The sequence below is a fragment of the Melozone crissalis genome, unplaced genomic scaffold (assembly GCF_028551555.1).
Source record: "Melozone crissalis strain CALT ecotype California unplaced genomic scaffold, PUWL_Pcris_2 ptg000017l_1, whole genome shotgun sequence".
NCBI classification, from domain to species: domain Eukaryota; kingdom Metazoa; phylum Chordata; class Aves; order Passeriformes; family Passerellidae; genus Melozone; species Melozone crissalis.
The window spans coordinates 11,588,151-11,610,004 of record NW_026535795.1 but is presented as its reverse complement, the minus strand read 5'-3'; the positions used below and the strand labels follow the sequence as shown (position 1 = coordinate 11,610,004).

At 41.4% G+C, this 21,854-nt stretch overlaps 1 protein-coding gene across 6 annotated transcripts in view; it reads left to right on the top strand.

Moving 5' to 3' along the window:
* PTPRT (protein tyrosine phosphatase receptor type T) overlaps positions 1-21,854 on the top strand; it is a 477,440-nt gene that overhangs the window by 167,191 nt on the left and 288,395 nt on the right. For all 6 annotated transcript variants that reach the window (XM_054274915.1, XM_054274912.1, XM_054274914.1 and 3 more), the window contains exon 3: positions 19,642-19,913. In XM_054274915.1, coding sequence (XP_054130890.1) covers positions 19,642-19,913 — 272 coding nt within the window. The remainder of the gene's footprint in view (positions 1-19,641; positions 19,914-21,854) is intronic.

Genomic DNA, 21,854 nt, shown 5'->3' with positions numbered 1-21,854 from the left:
AGCAGTGCTTCACATTTTAACACATCCTATAAGACTGTGGCTGTAAAATTGTGTGGTTGAGTACATGGAATTTTAAAATCATATAAAGGCTTGGTTTGGAAGGGACCTTAAGGATCATCTAGTTCCAAAAAAAGACCAAAAACCAACAAAATACTTCAGAACTTAGTGGTATGTGGTTTTCTAGATGCCTTTTGATGCTTGATTCCTGTGTATGAAACTACTTGTTCAGTAGTTTCCTAAATAACAAATGGTTAAACAATTTTTTAAACTGAAATGTAAGAAAAATATGTCAGAGAAAAATAAGTATGTTAAAGAGCCAGAGAATTCCAGAGGGGTTAAGGATATACTCTTTAGAAATACAGCTCTAAACAAACTGATAGGGAAATGGTTGCATGCTGAGACTGGCTGATTCTGGAAACAGGAAGAAATTACACTCCACTGTTCTTCCAAATTAGTCCCCCTGATAGAGGCTGCATGAGTACAAAATAGAAACTGAGCCAAATGGGGCAAATTATCTTAATTTTTGTTAATTTGTTTATGTGCTGTCACAATACACTGATTAGAAAAAAAAATCTTGAACTGTTTAAAATGGTGCAATAATAGAGCCAATATTTTAAAAGAAAAGAAGGATAAGATTCCTAAAGATGATTTATTTTTTTGAGGAAGGGTTGCATTTAGCATGCGCTACCTACAGCACTATGAAATCAAAATTTCATAAAGATATCTGTGTTTTAAAAGTAAATCTAGGGCATGTTACCAGTTTGTGGTGGAATATGCTGAGCCTTTGCCTTACAAGGGTGGAATGTATTTGTGTCTCAGGAAGGCTGCAAGTGCTACATGTTCCAAATGGAAAGGTGTGGTTTAAATGGACTGCCTGGAGATTTGGAAATTGGATTCTTCCTTCTAGCATAACCAGGCAAATCTGCAAAGCAATTGCCAGGTGGCAGGGCTGCTCAATCTGGGTTCCTCTGGTGGCTCACATCCTGGGGCTCTGTGCTAGAGAGCACTGAACAAATGGAAAGGAGCTTTGTTTTTCCACAGCTAGTTTCTACATTTGCATCCCAGTCTCAAGTGTTTCATCTCAGGTACATTTCTTACTCAGCCACTGAAAATGGTGTGTGCAGAACTGCTTTAAGCACAGCATTAAGCAGACTATCTTAAGATTTTTACTGGTTTTCTTTTTTTCACAAAGTTTGTTTTAATGTTGCAGCTTCCTAGAGTTGGGAAGGGAACAGTTTGTGTGTGGAGCAGCACTGAGTCCTTCGTGTGTGGTTACAGCATCACCATCCTCTGAGTTATCACAGATCACTGACACAATTAAGATGCCAAACTTGAAGCATCAGTGCATCTCAGTAATTCATCAAAAAACAAGAGGAGGCAGGCAAAATGCCCTTGCTTTTTTTGTTGAGAAATGTTGGTAGTTTGAGAACTACTCAAGTTGTCCAGGATCTGAAATCATTGCTCCTGACAAATCAATTATCCTGGCAATACAGTTGGCTACCTGTATGTGCACTCCCATTTAAAGGGAAATATTCTAGAATTTCATGAGGTTACTCCTCACAGAGAATTTATGATGGCAGTGATCTCTGTGAATGGCAAAGTCATGAGCAACTTCTGCACTCTGATGGTGTTTCAGCAGAACCTCCAAGGCAAAAACTGCTGTTTCAAACCTGCCCTGCCCTGGCCAAGGAGGTTGGGATTAAATGATCCTAATGTCCTGTCCAACCCAACCTATTCTGTGATTCTGTGATAAACATGGAGATAGTTTCAGCAGTTGTTTTTCAGGAGTATAGACTTCCCAATTTAGTCTATATTAGGGTTTAATCTGAGGGGAGTGTCATTCTAGCCCTGTGCATGGAGGATGTGTTAACACCAGTAGCAGCCAGTCTGTGGAAGGGTCCTCTGGAATGGGAGCTGTAAAAGATCTGTCCCACGTTTCTGCTGTTAACACTGCTGCATTTTTTAACTGCCTATTTTTTTGGACTGTGTTGCAAGTTTAAGTAATGGTAATAAAGAAGATTTTGTAATGATCTGTTTTATGTTGAACTATTGTAGGAAGGAATCTTAATAATTTATGCATTTGAAGATGTTTTCTTATTTCTCCTGTGATTTTTTTCACCACATCTGTCTGGTTGAGTGCAATCTGAAAGACAACAGGGACACTCAGTTTTCTTTTGGAGTTGCCTACTAAAGCCAAGATGGTTTAGGTTGAAGCATCCTGCTGATTCTCGTGCTACCTGTGTTCTGCACAGATCAGAAAAGAGTTCTGAACACTTACTTGACAAATACTTTGAAGATTTGGGGATGTATCTGTAAAAGATAGTTACCAGGGTAGTTTTCTTGCATGAAGAGATCTGAGAGCTTTAATCTCTTCAGGGAAATATCAGCAACCTGTAACTGCGACATGAAGAGACACACATGTTTATCAAGAGATATTGCTGAATTTCCTTACAAGCCAGGCTCTCTTTAATGCTTGGTGTGGTATTGTCAGGACAACCACAGGAATAAGTGACACCAGGTGGCATTTCTAGTGGCAGAAGCACAGTGAATATCTGTCACACTGTGTATGGTTTGGGTAAATCTAATGTACATCCCAAATTACACTGTTATTGTCAGTGGAATAAAAACTCTCATGTCCAGAGGCTGACAGGAATCTGGGGTGTGTGTTTGTGTGTCTGCATGTGGAGGATGGCATCCAAATTCTGTTCCTTCAACTCAGTTGGAGTTTACAAGTGGAAAGCTGAATGAAAATCATCCTGTTTGCTAGAACTGTTTAAACCACGTTCTAAAAATGAGCAGGATGTGGATGTTGGGAAAATCTCCATCCCCAAATCCATATCAGAAAAATGTAATGCTTGGAACTGTCTACAACACAACTCTTCAGTAAGGGTGGAATTTGATATATTAAACTGGGAGGAGTAGGAATATGATCCTGGATTAGATTTGTGTAGCAGAGATTAATGAAAAAACTGCAAGCTTAACTGTGTCTTCATGCTCAGAAGGTCAGGCTGTGTGTAGGAATTTGTGAGCTAACTCAGTGTAAATCCTACATAAATGGCTTGTTTGTTTGCAAGGCTGTGAGGGGTAATTATTTTTCAGGGATAGATAATCCTACTGAGAAAATGCTTGTTAATAATTTGGCACTGATACTGATCATGCTGAGTTCAGGGGGAGGTTCATTTGTCTGGGTCATTTAGAGCAGGATCAGAACCCCAGAGAACTGCTCAAGTGTGTTTTAATTTGAGTTCCTTCTACTCAAGGTGTTTACAGCCTGTTTCAACTGCTAAGTGTTGGAATTGTAGGATAAGCCTTGCCTGTGGAAAAATCTCTGTTCCCTTTTGAAGTCCTGCCAGGACTGAAGATGCATTCAGGTTCTAAAACATGACAGAAGTTTCTACTTTACCTCTTGGCCATCTGTAATTGCCTAACATCCAATCAAGCCACAGGGTTTTATATTGTTCCAAGATGCTTAATTTAGCATTTTAGTTTTTATTCCTATTTATGCCAGGAACATCTCTTGGTATTCTTTGTCTGTTAATGAGCAAAATGTGTAATCCTCCCAAATGTTTTGCACCTGCTTAAATTACAGCAGTTTTGATAAATAGAATTAGTGAATTGAAAGTGTGTCAGAGAGCTGCTTTTTTACTGAAGTGCATGCAGATCTTGCCATTGCTTCCAGTGGAAGAATTAAGATGAGCCTGTACACAGGAAGCTACTGCCAGCTGTAGTGTGGATCTGGATGTGTTTCAAACACAGAATCATGGTTCTTGGGTTGGAAGAGACCTCAGAGATCTCATTCCACTCCTTACCTTGTCTTTATTTTTAAAAACAGCAATGAAAATGATTTATCTTTAGAATTAAAATATATATGTATAGGGTTTGGGGTTTTCCCCTAAATCAATGTAATCCTTAAAAAACCTGAATGCAATTTGGAAAAGCTCTCCTTGGTTCAAAACTGGAATTGTGATGCCAAGTGCTATCAAGCCATTAAGGAAGACACTCATATTATCAGCATATATTTATATATTTTCTAAGTCTTTTTCCAATTATACACCCTGTGACCTTGCCGTTTTTGCAGGTTCAGTGTTATCTATCTATTCCCACATGTTTTGAAGCTGCTCTGAGCAGTTTCCATGCACACACATCCCCCATGCAGGGATAAAATCAATAGTTGGAGGTTCCTTGCACAGGAACCTTGCTACAACCAAACTATTGCTTAAGGGATCACACCTGGTGTGCAGGAGGAACATCACCAGTAACAGACAGGTGAAGCTTTGTCATGTGAACACCTCAAGGGCCCTCCCAGTAATAACAAGTTTTTCTCCCAGCACTTCCCTGCAGAAGTGATGGTCCCAAATGTGCAGAGTATATCAGTTCTGCTCCTAATCCCAATGGAGCCGAGCAAGCCTCATGGATCCTGACATGCATGGAATGAGTGTTTAAGCTCCATGCCCTGAACTTGTCAGTTTAAGCTGAGTTTTCAGCTTAAATTCATCATTACAGGTTTCTCTTTGCTGAGTTTTCCCTCTTCCAGGGATCCAGGGGCAGCCACAGCTGCTCTGGGCACCCTGTGCATGGCACCCTGTGCCAGGGCCTCAGCACCCTCACAGGGAGGAATTTCTCCTAAAATCCCATCTAACCCTGCCCTCTGACAGTTAAAACTATTCCCCCTGTTCACAGGACCCTTTCCAGGTCTCCTGGAGCCCCTTTAGGTTCTGGAAGGGGCTCTGAGCTCTACCCAGGCCCTTCTCTTCTCCAGGCTGAGTAGGCCCAAATCTCTCAGCCTTTCAAATAAATGTAAAGTTTGAGGATAAAAATGGCATTCAGCTCTCCAAAATGAAAAGGAGTCTACTAAGAATAATTCCAAACTGTAGTGTAGGGACTTGAAACTGGGGTGAAGAGAGAAGTTCAGAATAAGAATAGGAGATTCTAGGTTTATTTAAATCTCCTAGTTGCAGGAAATGGGAACTGGTGAGTCAGTGAGAACAGCAGTAATTAGCTGCTTCACTTAGAGAAAAATGCACGCTTCAGAGGCTCCAAATGATTACTTTGCACTAGTGTTAATTCTAGAAATTACTGTGTCTTTTTATGGACCTTTCTGGTGGATGTCAGAGCGAGGAAGTGTTGGGCAAACGGCTGGTTATCATTTTGGTGAGGAACAACAAGTGCTGGATCATCTGAGGGGATTTTGGAGTGAAGTGGCTGCTTTGCTGATGTATTTCTTTCATAGCTGTTTAATTGAGCAGTAAATAGAAAAGCAGTGGGAATTTTTTCTTTGAAGAAGAGAAAATGGGGATAATTTCAGGAAGCTTTGAGAGAAAAGGATCAAAACAATAATAAAAAGATGAATTCATTTAAGGTGGGTCCAGCACAGCAGACTCACCATCAGAACCTTTACAGAGGAAAACTCTGACTTTCTATTGTGCAGAAATTACTGTGCCAGTGTAATAATGGATTTAAACTGGATTTATTTCAGAGCTTTTGAAATACCTTCTAGAGTTTATTATCTAAAGTAATCCTCAGGGGGAAACAAAACTCCCTGTGGGTTTTGAAGGTGAGTGCAGACAGCAAATAGTCAAAAGTGTCAGAGGGTTCACAACAGATGTCCCAAATGTCCTTTCTAATAATGCATTAAATTCCATTCTGTGAGAAAATATGGACAATTGGATAACTAGAGTAGCACTGAGAGAAAAAGGTGTGGGGAGCTGTGAGGAAATCGAGATAAGCTAGCAGCTCATCAGATTGGGGCAGGCTGGGGGCAGTTTCTCATAAAAAACTTCTGATTTTTGGTGAGCACTATGAACTCTGCTTACTCTACAAACTCAGTGTATTCCTGACCATCTGAAACAATTATTTTGTTGTGGCAGGAACCACGGGAAAAAGCTGGATTTAGATGGATCAAGGAACTCAGCAGTTACAGTATTTGAAGCTCCCATCCAAGCAGTGCTATCAAGTCCATCTGCCATGGCCTGCAGAGCTCAGAATGGCTCTGGTAGTATCCTGCCCTGTTGGTTTTCAGGATGAAAATCAGGACTAGAAAATGTGATTCAGTAGATACCATTAATTTCTAATAAAAATTTAACAACATGCACATAACGCTGTTTATTTCTAAATGAACTGCAGTCCACAGGAAATAAATCTCTCTGTACTTTTGGGCAATTTAGTAAAAAATGTTTACATAGGCATCCAGCTCAGAAAGCACATGGGACTAACAGCCTTTGTAGATACTGGTAATCCTGTTTCTGCCTAATATCAAAAAGACCAAGAAGTGAAACATGATAAAATATTGCAAATTGTGTGTCCTTTAAGTGTTCTGAGGCTATTTGATTAAAACAGGGGCAAGTATGCAGTGGCTCAAAGGCAGCATGCTTCAAGCTACTTAAAAAATGCTTTGTTACTCAACACAAGTGTCAAGATATTTGAGCAAAAATACTTGTCAAGTTTCACTGCTATCAGATGTTTCCTTAAATAATGATTAGACTTTGGTGTAATAATGGATATAGTTTAATAATATTTAATTATAACTGTGTGGTTTCGGATTTCTTTAAGCACAAATACTGTGTTGTTGTGTGAGCCAGTCACCAAATTATTAATTTGATGCAGAAATAGCTGCTATTTGGATTAAATTTTTCTGTTAACACAGAGACTTAGGCACCTTCTGTGAACACCAAGACCAGCCACTGTGGGCACTGAGCTGCTTCAAGCTGGCATTTCCTTTTCTCTTTTATTTGGAAATATAACTCAGAATCATTCAGCTGGACAATGTCCCTCTGAATGCTACAATCCCCCGAAAAAGAGGGTGCTGGTAGCAGCCCCCCTGTTTAGGTGCTGCAGTTCTAACAGGAGTTAAGATAGGCAAACAAACAGTGAGTTTAGAGGAAAAATGTGGTGTAATTTAGTTCCCATGGGAATGAGCAAATGCTGGTGATCACAGCTGGGAAAGGCGTGGGCTGGCCGTGGCTCCTTCCCCCCGTGCCAGCACACCCCTCTGGGGCTGCACCAGCCTCTGCTCTGGCACTCTGGAGCTGCTCCTTTGCAGAAATTGTTGTGCTGCCATCCTCTGTGGTGGCTTGTGAGATGGCCTTAATTATTTTTGAGCCCACTCTGCCAAATTCCATCCTTGGCTGTGCTGCAGCGCTCCCAGAATAGCAGCAGTGACTTCAGCAGCACCCAGTGCTCAGAAACTGAGCTCATCAAAGTTGAAAATTTGGTGCAAAAAATAGCTCAGCCTTTGACCTTTAACATATTCTGAGTTTGGAGCTGTAGTGTTGATTTCTTAGATGTACACAGAAGTGACCATATGGTTAGAGCAGAGTTATGTAAAATTGAAGACACAATTCCTTTTCAGACATCATTTGCTCTGGTTGCCTTTTGGCATTACATTTAATATGTGCTTTCTGTCACAAATAGAAAAGGTAATAATCCCTCTGCAGTTTCCTAGAAAATGTTGCATATACAAAACATATGGAAATGTTAGCTGAGCTGCAGAGAACATAAATGTTGGCTGGCAATGGAGCTGCATGCCTGCTAATGAGACATTTAATTCTGGCTGACATGGAAACCGCTCCTAATACTCTAGAATTATGTAATAAAATATATTTAGCTATTTGTCTTTAATGATTAAGCAAACACAGAGCCCAATGTATTGAAAATAAATATGTGCCTGAGCTGTGGAGCTCAGTGCTGCCCAGGAAAGTGATGTTTGCACCAAAATACTTCTGGCAGCTGCCTGGCTGATGCCAAAGGCAATTCAAGAGTGGTTTCCACAAAGCCCTTGTTGGTTCAACCTTTAGGGTCCAACTGGCCCAGCAATTTAGATTTGATGTCAGTTTTAATTAACCACAGCAGCACAAAGATAAGCACAGTTTATTAACTTGCCACGAGCAGGAGGCTCTGGGTAGAGCTGTCTCAGCTGATGGTCTTGTGAGGCTTTGGAGACACAGAGGCTGTTTTTAGACACAGAACGGGAGTTTGAGAACCTTGAACAACACCAGGGTAACCACCTGAGAGCACTCAACCTCAGCGGCTCCAGAGTAGCCAAATTAAATAAATTCAATTATGAATTATTGTTATAATTGTAATTCCTTGTTGTGAACCTGGAACCGTTCATCCATGCACCTCTCACACATGAGGCTGCAGCCAGCAGCTGCTGCATCTTTGGGAAGGGAGAAGGAGGCAGAATGGAGTTTGTACAGTCTGTCCTTTATCTTTTAAAGTGTTGTTAGGGGAGAGGATTAGGCAAAAATAAAAGTATGTGTTCAGAGGAAAAACCAAGTTGGAAAATAAGATGAACACAAAATAAAAGTCGAGAACAAATGCTGCCCTGGCAAAGGACTCGTGTTAAATTTGTAATGGCTTAATTGATCAGCCACTGCATCTGGGTGATGCAGAGCAGTCTGTGAGGATAATCATGTGCTATTAGAAGTTGTTTTCTGTGTCTTTTCACCATTACATAAATCAGATATTCATGGGACAGGAAGCACTGGAAACCTGACTTTTTAATCCAAATTTTGTGCATGTCATGTACATTTAAGCATATCAGATCCTGTTTCTGGAGAGAGGTTTTACACTGGGAAACAACAGACTTTGTTGGCTTGCTGCCCCCTCCAAGGAGAGCTGATGTGGCAGTGGCTGAGATGCAGTGATTTAATTATTCAGCTGCTTGTAGTCACCAACCTAAAACATGTGTTCTTTGCATCTGTATCCACCTGGTTGGAGAGATTTTTATTTTTAACCACAGGGTTTTGACAGGATACAGAATTTAATTTTTCAAATAAGCACTGTGTTTGAATACAAAGCTGAGGCACACAGAATAAGCAGCAATTACTTGCTCAAAAAGCACTGACCATTTCCTCTGAACTCCTCTCCTGTTAGTATTGAGAGAGAGAGGTGCATTTGGCAGCAGGTTATGCCCCAGGTTAAATCAGGGGAGGAAGGGATGGTGAATTCTGCTGAATCCTGAGCCTTCTTGAGCAACATCTGTGGGAGAGCCTTCGAGCAGAGGCTGGGACTCCTGTCCCCACAATGTCTCTGGGACTTCACTTTCAAGGTTCAGCTGCAATAAAGCTCTTGGGTGTTAAGAACTGGAATTTTGATGCCATTAAATGAAGATATTATGTCAGATAATGGCTATTATCCCTATTTTTTACTTGCCCATTTAATTACATAAACATTATTAGCTGTTTAAATAAACTGCCTATATTTTACCAGAGTGGTAAGCTAGTGATTGGTAGGATAAGTAGTTGTCAGGCTACTGGAAATGAAAAGCAAATAAACCTCTTCAGTTTGCAAGGTTTAGTGTACGTTTTCATCAGTTTTGAAAGATAATCACATAACAAAATTAAATTTGCAGAGAATTCCTGACTATTGTTTACAGCAAATTGTATGGGTTTTTATTACAAATGCCATTACCTGATAGACTGGTGTAACTCCACTGTTAATAGACTCTTTTTTTAATATACCCCTGCCAAACAATTCATACCATGCTTGTAAATAATAGAATAAGAACACTGTTGAAGGAAACTACTGCAGTGACCTTAGCAATAGTGAATGTTGGCAATGAGTCTATTAAAAGGTTTTTCACTGCTGAGATTTATAGAATTGTTTCTGATTCTACAGCACACATTAGTTTTTGCTTCTCAGTGAACCCAGGCTCTCAGCTGTGGCAATTGGGCTTTTATTAAAGAAAAGTTTATAAAATGTGGGAGGAAAATTCTGGAAATAGCAGTGGACTCTAGAGAGGAGCATGAGATACGTTGTGCATGTGGACACCCCATCCATGGCAGTGTCCAAGGCCAGGCTGGACAGGGCTTGGAGCAACCTGGGACAGTGGAATGGGTCCCTTCCCTTGGAAAGAATGTGGAATTAAATGTTTTTTAACGTTCCTTCCAAGCCAAATCATTCTGGGATTCTCTGATACACAGAAGAGCTGCCACATGGCTGTAGCTATAGAGCAAAGGTGTTCTCCTGAATCCTCATGGATAATGATTTATGTTGTAAATAAAAATGTGAGTTTTTTGGTGGAAAGGAAAATGTGATTTGAGTTCTGATGGTATTCTAGCTGGTGATTTTTAAGGAGGAAAGGACTGTGCTGTAGAGATGCAGGTGGAAAGCCATGCTGGATCACCTTGCACCACTGAAGTGAGAAATGTTGTCATGAATCTTTGTGATAAACTGTGCAGTGCTTTTTATAGACTGGAAATGTTCAATGTCAATGCCTTCAGGAGCTCACTGACTCAACAAATGTCTTAGAACAAATGGCTGGAAGTGCAGTGAGGTATCATTGCTGTGTTTGTGTCCACAGCAATAAAAATTCTTTTTTTTGAGCTGATTTTCCATGTTGGATCCAACAGGTTTTTATATTGAGTACAGACTACAGGAGAGTACTCTGGCCTGTAGCTGAGGCCAGAAACAGGCAATAGAGATAGAGATGTTATTTCTTTTTTCTGCCTTGTCACTTCTGAGGTGTTACAGTCAGTTTTCTTGCACTTCTAGATCATGCCTTGGTGAAAAACTGAGGCAATAAATCCCTCCTGTGCTTACACATTTCCTCTTGTCTCTTCTGTGTTGGACACTCACTCTCCCAAGTGCTGCTTTTCATTGCTGTTCTTAAGAATTCTGTCTTCATGTTTCATTTGAATTTTCTTCAGGCCAATAAGGAATAAAAACCTGTGTCACTGAGGAAATGATGAAGTCAGAACCTGAGTCCTGAACTTTATATTTCTATTGCAAATCTCTCAGTCTGGGTCGTTGGCTGTCCTTGTCAAGGCCAGCCTTTTGTGACCAAAAGTTGCACAAAACTGCTGGAAGAATGCTTTTAACAACAGAAGCAGCTATTTTTATTATTGATTTAAATAATCTTGCAAGGTTAAAAGAGCATCCCATTAACAAATGGAGTCCTTCCCAAGTCCCTGCTTCACAGCCTCTTGCAGGAATCCCATTATCCCCCTTAAAGCCCTCTGCTAATTAGGCATTTGTTGGCTTTTTTGTCACTTGACCACCTCCCATATGGATTTTGTAGTTGAAGAGTGTTTGGTGACTCTGAATCACCAGAAAGTCATTAAAATGTGTTTTATTTTTCTTTGTAATCCATTATGTAGTTTTGCCTTGCTCCTTCTGTCAGGGGTAGTTTAATCTTCCTCATCCAGGTTGGTGAAGCCTCTGCAGTAAATGTTCCTTTCTTCAGCATTAACTTGAGGGGGGGATAAAGGGAGGCTGCCACTTGGCTGGAGACAATTCTGATGCCTCAGGTTTTGGCTTTTACATTTTTCAGATTCTGTGCTGCTTTAGTGTGTGGGTCTGGGCTTCATATGAGGGGATGGTGAGCTCTGTGCACAGAGCAGGGAGACAAAACAATTCCTGCTCCAGTTGGGCACCAAGGACAAATGATCCAAATCTCAGCCCAAGAGCACAAACACCGTGGGCTGGAGAGAGAAAAACAAGCAGGGTGGGACTGCCTGGGCTAAAGCTGGAATGGGACAATGAACTGCAAGGTGCAAATGGAGCAGAACTGATCACAGTGACAGACCCCGTGCCTGGTTGTGCATTTTGGGACCTTTTTTGGTTCATTTTGGGTGTAGCTTTCATGAGGCATCAATTCTGGGTTGTGAGCATCTTTCAGTGTCTGTGGTCACCACAATTCAGGCTTTGGGCAGAATTTGCAAGAGGAGTGGAGCTTGATAACAAAGCACTCGTGTTTTATGGGCAGCAGTATCTGGGCACACACTGAAATGCAGCAGTCCTGCATGGCTCAGTCATTCCATGGCTCAGGCCATGCAATCAGTGGAAGAGTCTGCAGCTGGCAGTTATGGACCTGTGGGAAACCTGCTTTTGTAATTCTGAGCATAGGCCCAGAATTATTTGGTTTTATATATAAAGCAAAGGTGTTGCCAGCTTCTCCCTTCCCAAGGCCTTTTGGAAATGGGCAAAGCAAACCCACTTTTGCACACACTTCATTTCTCAGGGAGGACTGGCAAAGTGTTTATGTGACACTCTTTACTTTAAATATCTACAGCAAATATTTGAGGTAATATGAGGTCAGTCTTGTTCTGAGAAGATTTTTCTTACAAAAATCCCCCAAAATCATAATACTTTTAATAACATTCATTTTCAGAAGAAAAGCTTTTTACAAGCAGCAGGCTGTCTCTTTAAAAAATTCTTCCCTATTATCAAACTATTTCCCAAGTGAATGAATTGTCCTCATGAATGATACTGAACTCATTGCCATTTATATTCATATTTATCAGCGAATCAAACAATTTCACAGCTAAATTAATTCAGTATGACTCACATTTAAGAATTAAACCCCATGGGTTTGATTTTGCCCTAATACATGGAAAAGGGATGTGCTTATGAGATTTAGAATTCCTGGGTTTGTACAAACGCTGCTGTCTGTAGTACATCAGTGAGGGAAGAGATTTCTGAGCCTTTTCTCAGTGTTATACAGAAAACTGGATGTAAAAATGTGGGAAGTGTGCAGCAGGTAGGTAATCATAAATTTTGTAAAATAGCTACAAATTATGTTACAGAATCTTAAAGTGCTTGGAAATATTCATTTATTTTCCCCAGCACAATGTATAATCAAACTCCAGAGCTCATTGACAGAGTCTTATTCCTGACTCAACAAAAATGATGAGAGAAAGATCATTCTGTGGCTAATTAATAAATGGGGTTAATGCAGCTCTTGACTTCAAAAAAAATCTTTATATTACTGATTGTCAGAAGATTGGAATGGTAAATTCTGCTTCACAGCACCCTGTGAAGAATTCTTATATTCTGCTTAAAGCGGCTGCTTTGCCACTGCTGGAAACCTACTGTGGAGGTAGATGGAATTTTGTTATGCTGACCACAAACATATTTTGTCATACTTAACGTATGGAATGTTCAGTGTCTGTTCTGTGGCTTTCAGAGTGACTTGAAGGTAGTCACTTCAGAGAGGCCCCTTGCTCTGATCTGAGCTTCTGCACATCCCTGTGATAAAAGGATGGATAAAGGGAAAGGCTCCCATGCTCTGTCTCAGTGTAGGAGGTACTGAAGCGACCCTGGGAATGAGACACTGGGAAAGGGTCAGAGCACTCCTGCAATGTAGGAATCCACAAAATTAGAGGGGAAATTGGAAAGTTTTGGGGAAAGCTGCAAAAGGCAGGCCTCAGAGACAGCAGAACTGTGATTAGAGCTAAGCAGCAGCCATGAGATTGGTCAGCTGAAAAATTATTTAAAAAGTAGAAAAGCAAGGGCAAATAGAACAATGATCTGTGTATTAACGCTTGTCTAGAATAACTCTCTAAGCTACAGAAAAGTTTATCTAGCAAGATATTAGGAAGTTTTAAGCTTAATAATGGAGCTCTGTGCATTGTGTTTTAAGGCTTACAAGCAGGTATTGTATTTGAAATGAGCAAGCATTGTTTTAACCAAAGGTACCTGTGCTTATGGTGATTGGATAGAACTACTGTCAATGTGCTTTTACTTTGTGTGATTGGTCAAGAAGCTTATAAAGTGAGTTGTAACATTAAGTTTTTTGGCCTGCTGACTGGGATGTGAGCTGGTGGCATCTTCCCGTTGTCATAGCCATGTAATGAGACTGATGCTGGAAAAATAAACGGCTTGAGGAGCTTTCCACAGCAGCCCCATCTCGTTCCTGTTCCTAAATAGCCCCCCTTGCCAACGTCACTGTAAAGCAAAGCCTCACCTCACAAATCCTTTCCTACCAGGAGGGGATCAGGAGCGCTGAGTTAGTTTGTACCACAGCAGGTGCCTGGAGGATGAGAGACAGAGGATCTAACTGGAAATGAGAGGTTTTGGGCTGAATAAAAGGGAGAAAAATATGAGGGTAGTGAAGCAGTGGAGGAGGTTTTCCAGAGGGGATGGGCAATGCTCTGGGGAGGTGTGGAAGGCTCAGTGGTAAGCTCAGGGCTGATCCTGCTTTGAGCAGGGCCTTGGCCTGAGGCCCCTTCAGCCCAGATTATCCCACATTGCTTTGTTCTGCCTTAACAAGGACAGGTGTCAGAATCATTTTCTGGGAGATAAAGTTGTTCTCTGGCAATAAACACAACTGTGTCTCAAAACAGGCTGGTGTACCTGCTGCAAACCTGCATCTTCATGTCAGGAAGAGTCTGCTCTTTAGAACAACACCGTACACCTGGGTTTGGCGCTCAGGCTTTTAGAAGCCTCATTTTGCAGCGGAGCATTTTGACAGCTTCTTTTTCAAGTCTTTCCTGGTTGCTGTAATTTGACTTTTGAAGCAGGCCCAGCTCTTCAAAGCTAGCAGTGAGACAGCACCAGCCAAGGTCTGCCGGGCGCTGCCGGCGGCTCCGCGTTCCTTCAGCTGCCGTTTGTCAGAGCACACTCGTGTAAACTTAATGAACAATGTGCAAAGCCATTAAAAACTCAATTACAGCCTTCTCTTTACTGCAGACGTGAGGGAAGGCAAACATAAAGTGCTGATGTGTAAACACAATAGCCACCATCTGCTGCAGAGCGGCGTTTCGGCTCTGCAAACGGGAGCTGGGCTGCAGATGCATCAATAATAGGACGCTTATCAAGGCATCATTATCCACCAAGCAGGGGAAAAATTGAAATTTATGGCCAGCTAGAGAGCACTTCATGGTTTAATTCCCCAATTTTCAGTGGTATGTTTAATAACTAGGAGAGAGTGGCGTTTTATGTTGCTGCCGTTGGAAAGGATTTTTGAAAATGAATTTATTTACAGTCTCCCTGTCCTTCTTGCTTCTGACTGATGGGAGCATAACACATTCATTTTTACATAGTCAGGATAAAACCAGCCATATTAATTCATATAACCTGTTGATCCAAGAACACCATGTTTAATTGACCTTACGCTCAATTTGCTTGAATGAGCTTATACTTTTCTGTCAAATAAACATAAAAAAGAACTTTTATCCAGCATATATAATGTTTTTGTCCAAATTTCATTTTTTTTTCAGTTTAGTGTAGTATTGGAAACTTGAACTTTGTAAGGAAGTAAACAAAACAATGAAACTCAATAATATTTTAGTTTGTTTTTTCCCCCAATTGGATATGCAACAGTCTAAACAAGAGTTTCTCCAAGATACCTTTTGTTTTATTCATACTCTTGCCTGGAGACATTCAGGAGGCTTTCAGTCATCTATTAGTCAATAATTTCCATTTGTGACATGTTAATTCGTTCCTTAGTCCTTTGTATGAGTGGAAACTGTGACAAGTGATTTGTTGGTGCCAGAGCAGATTGTATCTCTTTTATTTGCACACATAGGCCTATAAATTGAGAATAAGTCCCATCAGCTTCAGCTCTGTGCTCAGCCTAAAGAAGGCTGTCAGACCCTAAATCACAATATGTCAATTTTCATTAAGGATAATGAGGAAAACCACATTTGTCTTTAAAAGGCTGGCTTGTCTTTTATTTATTTTCTCCTGGTGGGAGCTGTTTTCATGATCTCTCACCTACTCCTAAGTGATGGATCTTGCCCACACAAGTTCCATAGACAGATTTGGAAATTTGTAATAGGACAGTGGATCTCATCTGTTGATCTTGGAGCATGCAGAACAACTTTGTGAAAGTCCTGAAGAACAGGATACCTGTTCAAGTTCACACTGTAAAAAATAAAATAAAAATAGAAATAAAAAATATGTCTATTTGGGGTCAATTTATAGGATATAGGGTATCATTTATTTGCATCTGAATTTTCTATAAGATATTATACTATATAAAATATTTTAATAAAAAATAAATTTATATATATATATATAATTTATATATATAATTTTTATATATATTATTTATCTCAGTGATTACCTTGATGGAATTACATGTTTTCAGCCCCTAGCATTGCCAGGCTTGAAGTTTTTCTCTGGATCTTGTGGTGTGAGCTGTGTCTGGGATACCCCAGGGAAGGGTTTGTGGGGAAGCTGCCACTCCAAGGCTCTGCAGAAAGAAAGGACTGTGGTAGAGTTCCTAGGGAACAAATCCCTTTAAACAAGGTGTGAGTTCTTTTCTCTGGCAGAGATGACTCTATAAGTGGATATTTTTCATCTTTTCCATTGTCATAAAATAATACCTCTTATCAGGACTTTTCTTGAGAAAGTTGTGTTTCTTATAGGATTTCCTCCTGTGTCTCTACACACATTGTATTAAACAAAATCAAATGTTATAAATAGGAAGCTGGGAATAATTTATCCATGACAATTGTTTGCAAGGTTATTTTTTTTAGTAATTAAGACAAATTATTTTGATAAGTGCTTTTTGGTGGATAGGTATTCTCGTTGTTGGTGTTGTCAGTTGCTGGATTCAGGTTCCCCACTCTCCCCAGAACTGTCAGCACTTGAACAAAAGGCCATGAATAGCTTGTGATTCATTATTTTGTGGGTGGCAAAAAATAAAATTGTAATTATTGCATGGAACTTTTTTATAAAAGCTGATGTTTTTTCTCCCAGAGGAAAGCTCATTATTTTTATATATGGCTCTGTAAAAGTGAAATACTCCCTAACTTTTGCTGTCATTGAAGCACTTCCCTCCCCCAGTGCAGTTCAGGGCTGCATTGTGTTAGACACAGCACAGATCAGAGCAGTTCTTTAGGGCAGGATAATCTACATACTATCCAAAATAAATAGAGAAAAGTTGAGAGGCATGGCCTGGAATGCTGTGCAATCAATTATGGTGTAACAATCCCTTTTCCTGGGTGCCTCCCCAGTGTGGGGGCACTTGTTCAAACCCTTGTGAATGCACAGGGGCTCTGCTGTTCTTGGAGTGATTCTGGGCTGCACCTCTCTCCTCCAGGGTGGGACCTGGCACATGGAGAACTTGTCTGCACTGTACTCCAGTGAAATGCCTCAGGCAGAGCCTTTCACAGCAGCTGCTGGACTCCTGCAGACCTTGCGACCGTTACTCAGGGGTTTTACAGTGTCTTCCCTCCCAAATTCTCTGCAGAAGAGTGGTTCTTGCAACTCTGTACTGACAGAGATCCTGGAATCCCACAGTGGGTTGAGCTGGGTTGGGAGGGACCTTAAAGCCAATTCAGTCCCACCGCTGCCATGGCAGGGATGCCTTCTACCATCCCAGGGTGCTCCAAGCCCTGTCCAGCCTGGCCTTGGGCACTGCCAGGGATCCAGGGGCAGCCACAGCTGCTCTGGGCACCCTGTGCCAGGGCCTGCCCACCCTCACAGGGAGGGATTTCCTTCTAAAATCCCATCTAACCCTGCCCTCTGACAGTTTAAAACTCCCCCCTGTTCACAGGACCCTTTCCTGTGCCTCTCTCTTGGAGCCCCTTCAGCTTCTGGAAGGGGCTCTAAGGTCTACCCAGGACCTTGTCTTCTCCTGGCTGAGTAGCCCCAAATCTGTGCCAGGGCCTCAGCACCTTCACAGGGAACAATTCCTGCCCAATTTCCAATCTAAATCTCCTCTTCTTCACCTTAAAGCCATTCCCTCTTATCCTGTTCCTTCGTCCCTTGTCCCATGTCCCTCTCCAGCTCTCCTGGAGCCCCTTTAGGCACTGGAAGGTGCTCTAAGGTCTCTCTGGAACCTTCTCTTCTCCAGGTGAACCCTCCAGCTCTGCCATCCTGGCTGGGAGGATCTGGGTGTCACAGCTCCAGCCCTGGTGGATCTGGGTGTCCCACTCAGCCTGCCCAAGCCTGGCTGGGTCAGGATCCCAGGCTGCTCCCTCAGCTGACAGCCTGTGCTGCCTCTCCAGACCTGCTGGCACCTGTGCTTGCTGAAAATAAATGTTCTCAGCTCATAGGAACTGAACCCAAATTTCAAAAATTTGTTTCTCAAAAGTTTAGTTTATATGAGTAGATTTTTAAGAGTAGTGTGTATACATTGCATGCTGAAGAAGAGGATTTTATGAGTAGAGTTATATCAGCAATGGGCATTTGTCAAGATCCTAATTTTTAGACCAAAACCAGAAAGTTTGAATTCAGCTCTAGCTATTCTACAAGTTCTTTCTGAGAATCTGGAATTTCTTGACTTGGGACCATTTTGTTTTTTGTTTCTCCTTCATTTCCACTGAAAGGCAGCATTGCCAGAGACCATCTTGCCCATGAATTTTCTTAGGAGTCTCTTCCTCTTCCCCATCTGTGCTTGCATTGCACTGGAATTTTCCAAGGTCTTTACAGTGTGTAACTTGATTAATTTGTTTTTTTAAATTGACTTCCTCCTGTTGATCCTTTACAAAATGAACATATATCATATAAACACAGGGGGAAAATTTTCTAAGAGAAAGTTGCATGTAGCTGTTACAAATTCATAATATATGACTGTTCACAGCACAGAATTGATCCAAATGTTTGCCTGGCTCATCTGAGTCACGTGCTGTGGTGAGGAAAAGGGAAAGTCAATAGGTCAGAAGTGAGGCAGGGCTTTTCAAACTCAATCTTCTGTGAACTGCAAGAGGCCAGCACACAAACACATCTGCAGTGTGGCTTGGCAGCAGCATCAGAGCCAGGAGTGTCAAGAGGGCTGTGTTTGATTAAAAATTATCATGCCTGGCTGCTGACACACAGATTCCCCCTTCCCCATCCCAGTGTTTTCTTTAGTTCTGAGTGTGAGTGTCTGCACCCACGTAAAGGAGATCCTGTAAGCAGAATTGAATCAAATAACTCTCATCATGTTCTCCCTTATTGCTGACATTTGTCACCTTGATGCATCTGTGAGGAGATGAGTGGAGACACAATGTGCTATAAAATAACTGCTTGATGAATCCAAATGTAAGTTCAACATTGAGTGCCACCGTTAATATGATGCTGACTTCCAGGTTAACAAACTCATAAATTGCCTCAGTATACATTTCCCTCCCTAAATTCAGCCTACCCTTCCCTCCCACATGAATTATTGTCCTATTGCATTATTACAAGTAAAGATGTTGCTGTTCTGTCGACAACCCTCGCTTGGTTGGGCTCTGAAAATTGGGGTTTTCTTAACATGACCTTCAAATATTCAGGTGCCAGTGTTCACAAATATGGACTGGAATTAAGGGTATTGGTTGATGCAGGCAAATATCAGCTGAGAGCTTGCTCTGTTGTAGTTTATGTGTTGAATCATAGAATTGTTAAGGTCGGAAATTACTTTTATAGATAATCAAATCAACCATCAACCAAACACCATGCTCACCACTAAACCACATCCTCAAGCACCACATACACACATTGCTTGAAAACTTCCAGGGATGGTTGCTCCTCAGTCCATTCCAGTGCTTTCCAACACTTCCCATGAAGATTTTTCCCCTAATATCCAATCTAAACTTTCCCTGGTGCAACTTGAGGCTGTTTCCTCTCATCCTGTCACTTGTTACCTGTTATTGAATGTGCCTTTGGGTCATGGTGTGCAGCAGGAGAACCTGATTGTTGCTTGAAGTGGAAACGTGCTTTTGTTTAGAGCGACTGTGTGATCACAAGGTGATAAAATAATACAAGCAAGCCAGCATTTCTATTTTGATTTGCAAGTTATGTAATTAAAAAGTGGTTCTTGCTAGCCCTGAATCTACTGGTGTATATAGCCTGCAATTTTAATATCTTTTCTCTCCCTAACAACTGGCACCAAACAGCTGCTTCCGTCAGAGGGAGGTTTGTGGTAAAAGGGAATTTTCAAACGGAGCTGTTTACACCAAAAATCCAACCAAACCCTCTCTGTTCTCTTTTTCCTTTGCTCTGCAGGCTCCTTCATGATGGTGAACAGCTCTGGGAGAGCATCAGGGCAGAAAGCTCACCTGCTGCTGCCCACTCTGAAGGAGAATGACACCCACTGCATTGATTTCCACTATTACCTGTCCAGCCGCGACCGCTCCAGCCCCGGCTCCCTCAACGTCTACGTCAAGGTCAACGGGGGCCCCCAGGGCAACCCCATCTGGAACGTGTCAGGAGTGGTGACTGAGGGCTGGGTGAAGGCTGAGCTGGCCATCAGCACCTTCTGGCCACATTTCTACCAGGTAGGGGTTTGTGATATTTTTCCCTCTCTCTCCCCTTCGTTAGTTTTGCAAATCGACACCTCCCTCCCTGAATTTTCCTCTCAGAATAAGTTTATCTATAGTGGATATATAGGCAGCTTGACTATTTCTTTCCTCCTCACTTTTTTCTTTAGTTTTTGGCAGGCTACACTGATAGATGGGAGGCAATTATTGACAAGACCCACTTGTGGTGAAATTGCCACTTGCATTGGCACTTTCCATGGCACTGTGTGACTGCAAACAAAACAGTTTCTAGATATATATCTATACTTTGTATAAATCTCCCTGGATTATTTTTGGACCTTGGTTCCATAAGAAGGAACATTTTTGGACTTGGCTTTGCATCTTGTGCCCATACAAGGGATATAAGGACATAAGGTACTAATAAATTCTTGTACCACAGTATCATATGTAGATATTCTTCACTAGCTCCTCAGCTCCTCCTCTTTCTAGCACAGCTTTATTTATTCTGTTAGAAGATATTTTTTTTTAGACAAGGACAAAGCCAAGGAAAGTAATGGCTATGCTATATTTTGGTTATATTAGTTTTACACCAACTTATTAGTTGTCTGCTTCAAACTTCATGTGGCAACTTTGCAGCCATTGTTTTAATTTCACTTAGATTATTCACACACAATGGACTCACATACTGCTTTTTACTGGTTGAAGGGGTATTTTTGTCTTGTTTTATATTCAAGACACACACCAAAAAAAAAAAGAAAAAAAAGCCTGGGAGGTAATTTCATCCTAAACCTTGCAGGAGATTTGATGTCCATGTGATACTAATAAAAGCCACGAGTGAGACAGGCACCGGGATAGAATGAACTATGAAAAGGCAGCAAATAGTCTGTGTATAAAAACCAGCAGGTAGAAAAGCCTCTCTTTTTCTTGCTTCTAATAACTGGGTAGGAGGTCTGTAAAATCTGAGCTGGAGGAAGATGCTTTAATGTTCTGCCTCTGAAAAGAGTTGTGGATACCAGCAGAATCCACAGAGTGCACCAGGCGGGCGAGAGGGAAGGATAAAGAGATGCAAATGTGTGGAAAATGGTGTTTTATGGGCAGTGCACAACTTGTGACTGCTCTGAAGGCACACTGGAGTGCCCCTACTCCATTCATATTAACATGATCCTGGGCATGAAGCAGAATTTGCTTCATCCTTGGTGCTCCACAGAGATAACAGAAATGATCTTTCACCCAGAAAATCGGTGCTTGAAAAACCTGCAAAAGGCAGCCTGATCTCACACTAAGAGGGATCCTGCTCTCAGATATATCAATAGGAGGCTTCCTGAGCCTCACTTAGGTCTTTTACAAGTGCTTTGGCAGGTCAAGTTTGCTTTTCTTGAGCAAAAGAATCCTTTAAATCAAACAAGAATTTTCTATTGAAGCACAAAGCTGAATGGATTGGAAGGCAGCAGTACCTGCCCAGGAGTAGTTCCTTCCTAGAAAATGCAGGGGGATTCTTTTTAAATTTGTGATGAGTGAGAGTGATGTTTCCTTCTGATCATCCTTGTATTTTTGTTCCTTAACTGATTTCAGCCTCTGGTTTTATAAATCATCTTGTTGGTGGTCTGTCGTCCTGTGAGTTTCTACATTTAAGCAAGGTTTAAGAAAAAGTAAAAAGAAAAAAAAGAGAACTTGAAGCTTGAAAAATTGAAGAGGAAAATTATCGATATTTGCCAGCCTGAAGTAACACTTCTGCCTAAATAAGTCCAGAGGTGTGAGGATGACAAAACCTGGGTGTGTTGCTGCCTGAGAAGTGCCTTGTTTTTCACACTATGATCTAGAATGTGCCATTGCGGTGTTATTTAATAAAATCCTGGCAGGGCTTGGGTTGGAAGGGACCCCAAAGATCATCTTGTTCCACTCCTGCCATGGCAGGGACACCTTCCACCATCCCAGGCTGCTCCCAGCCCTGTCCAGCCT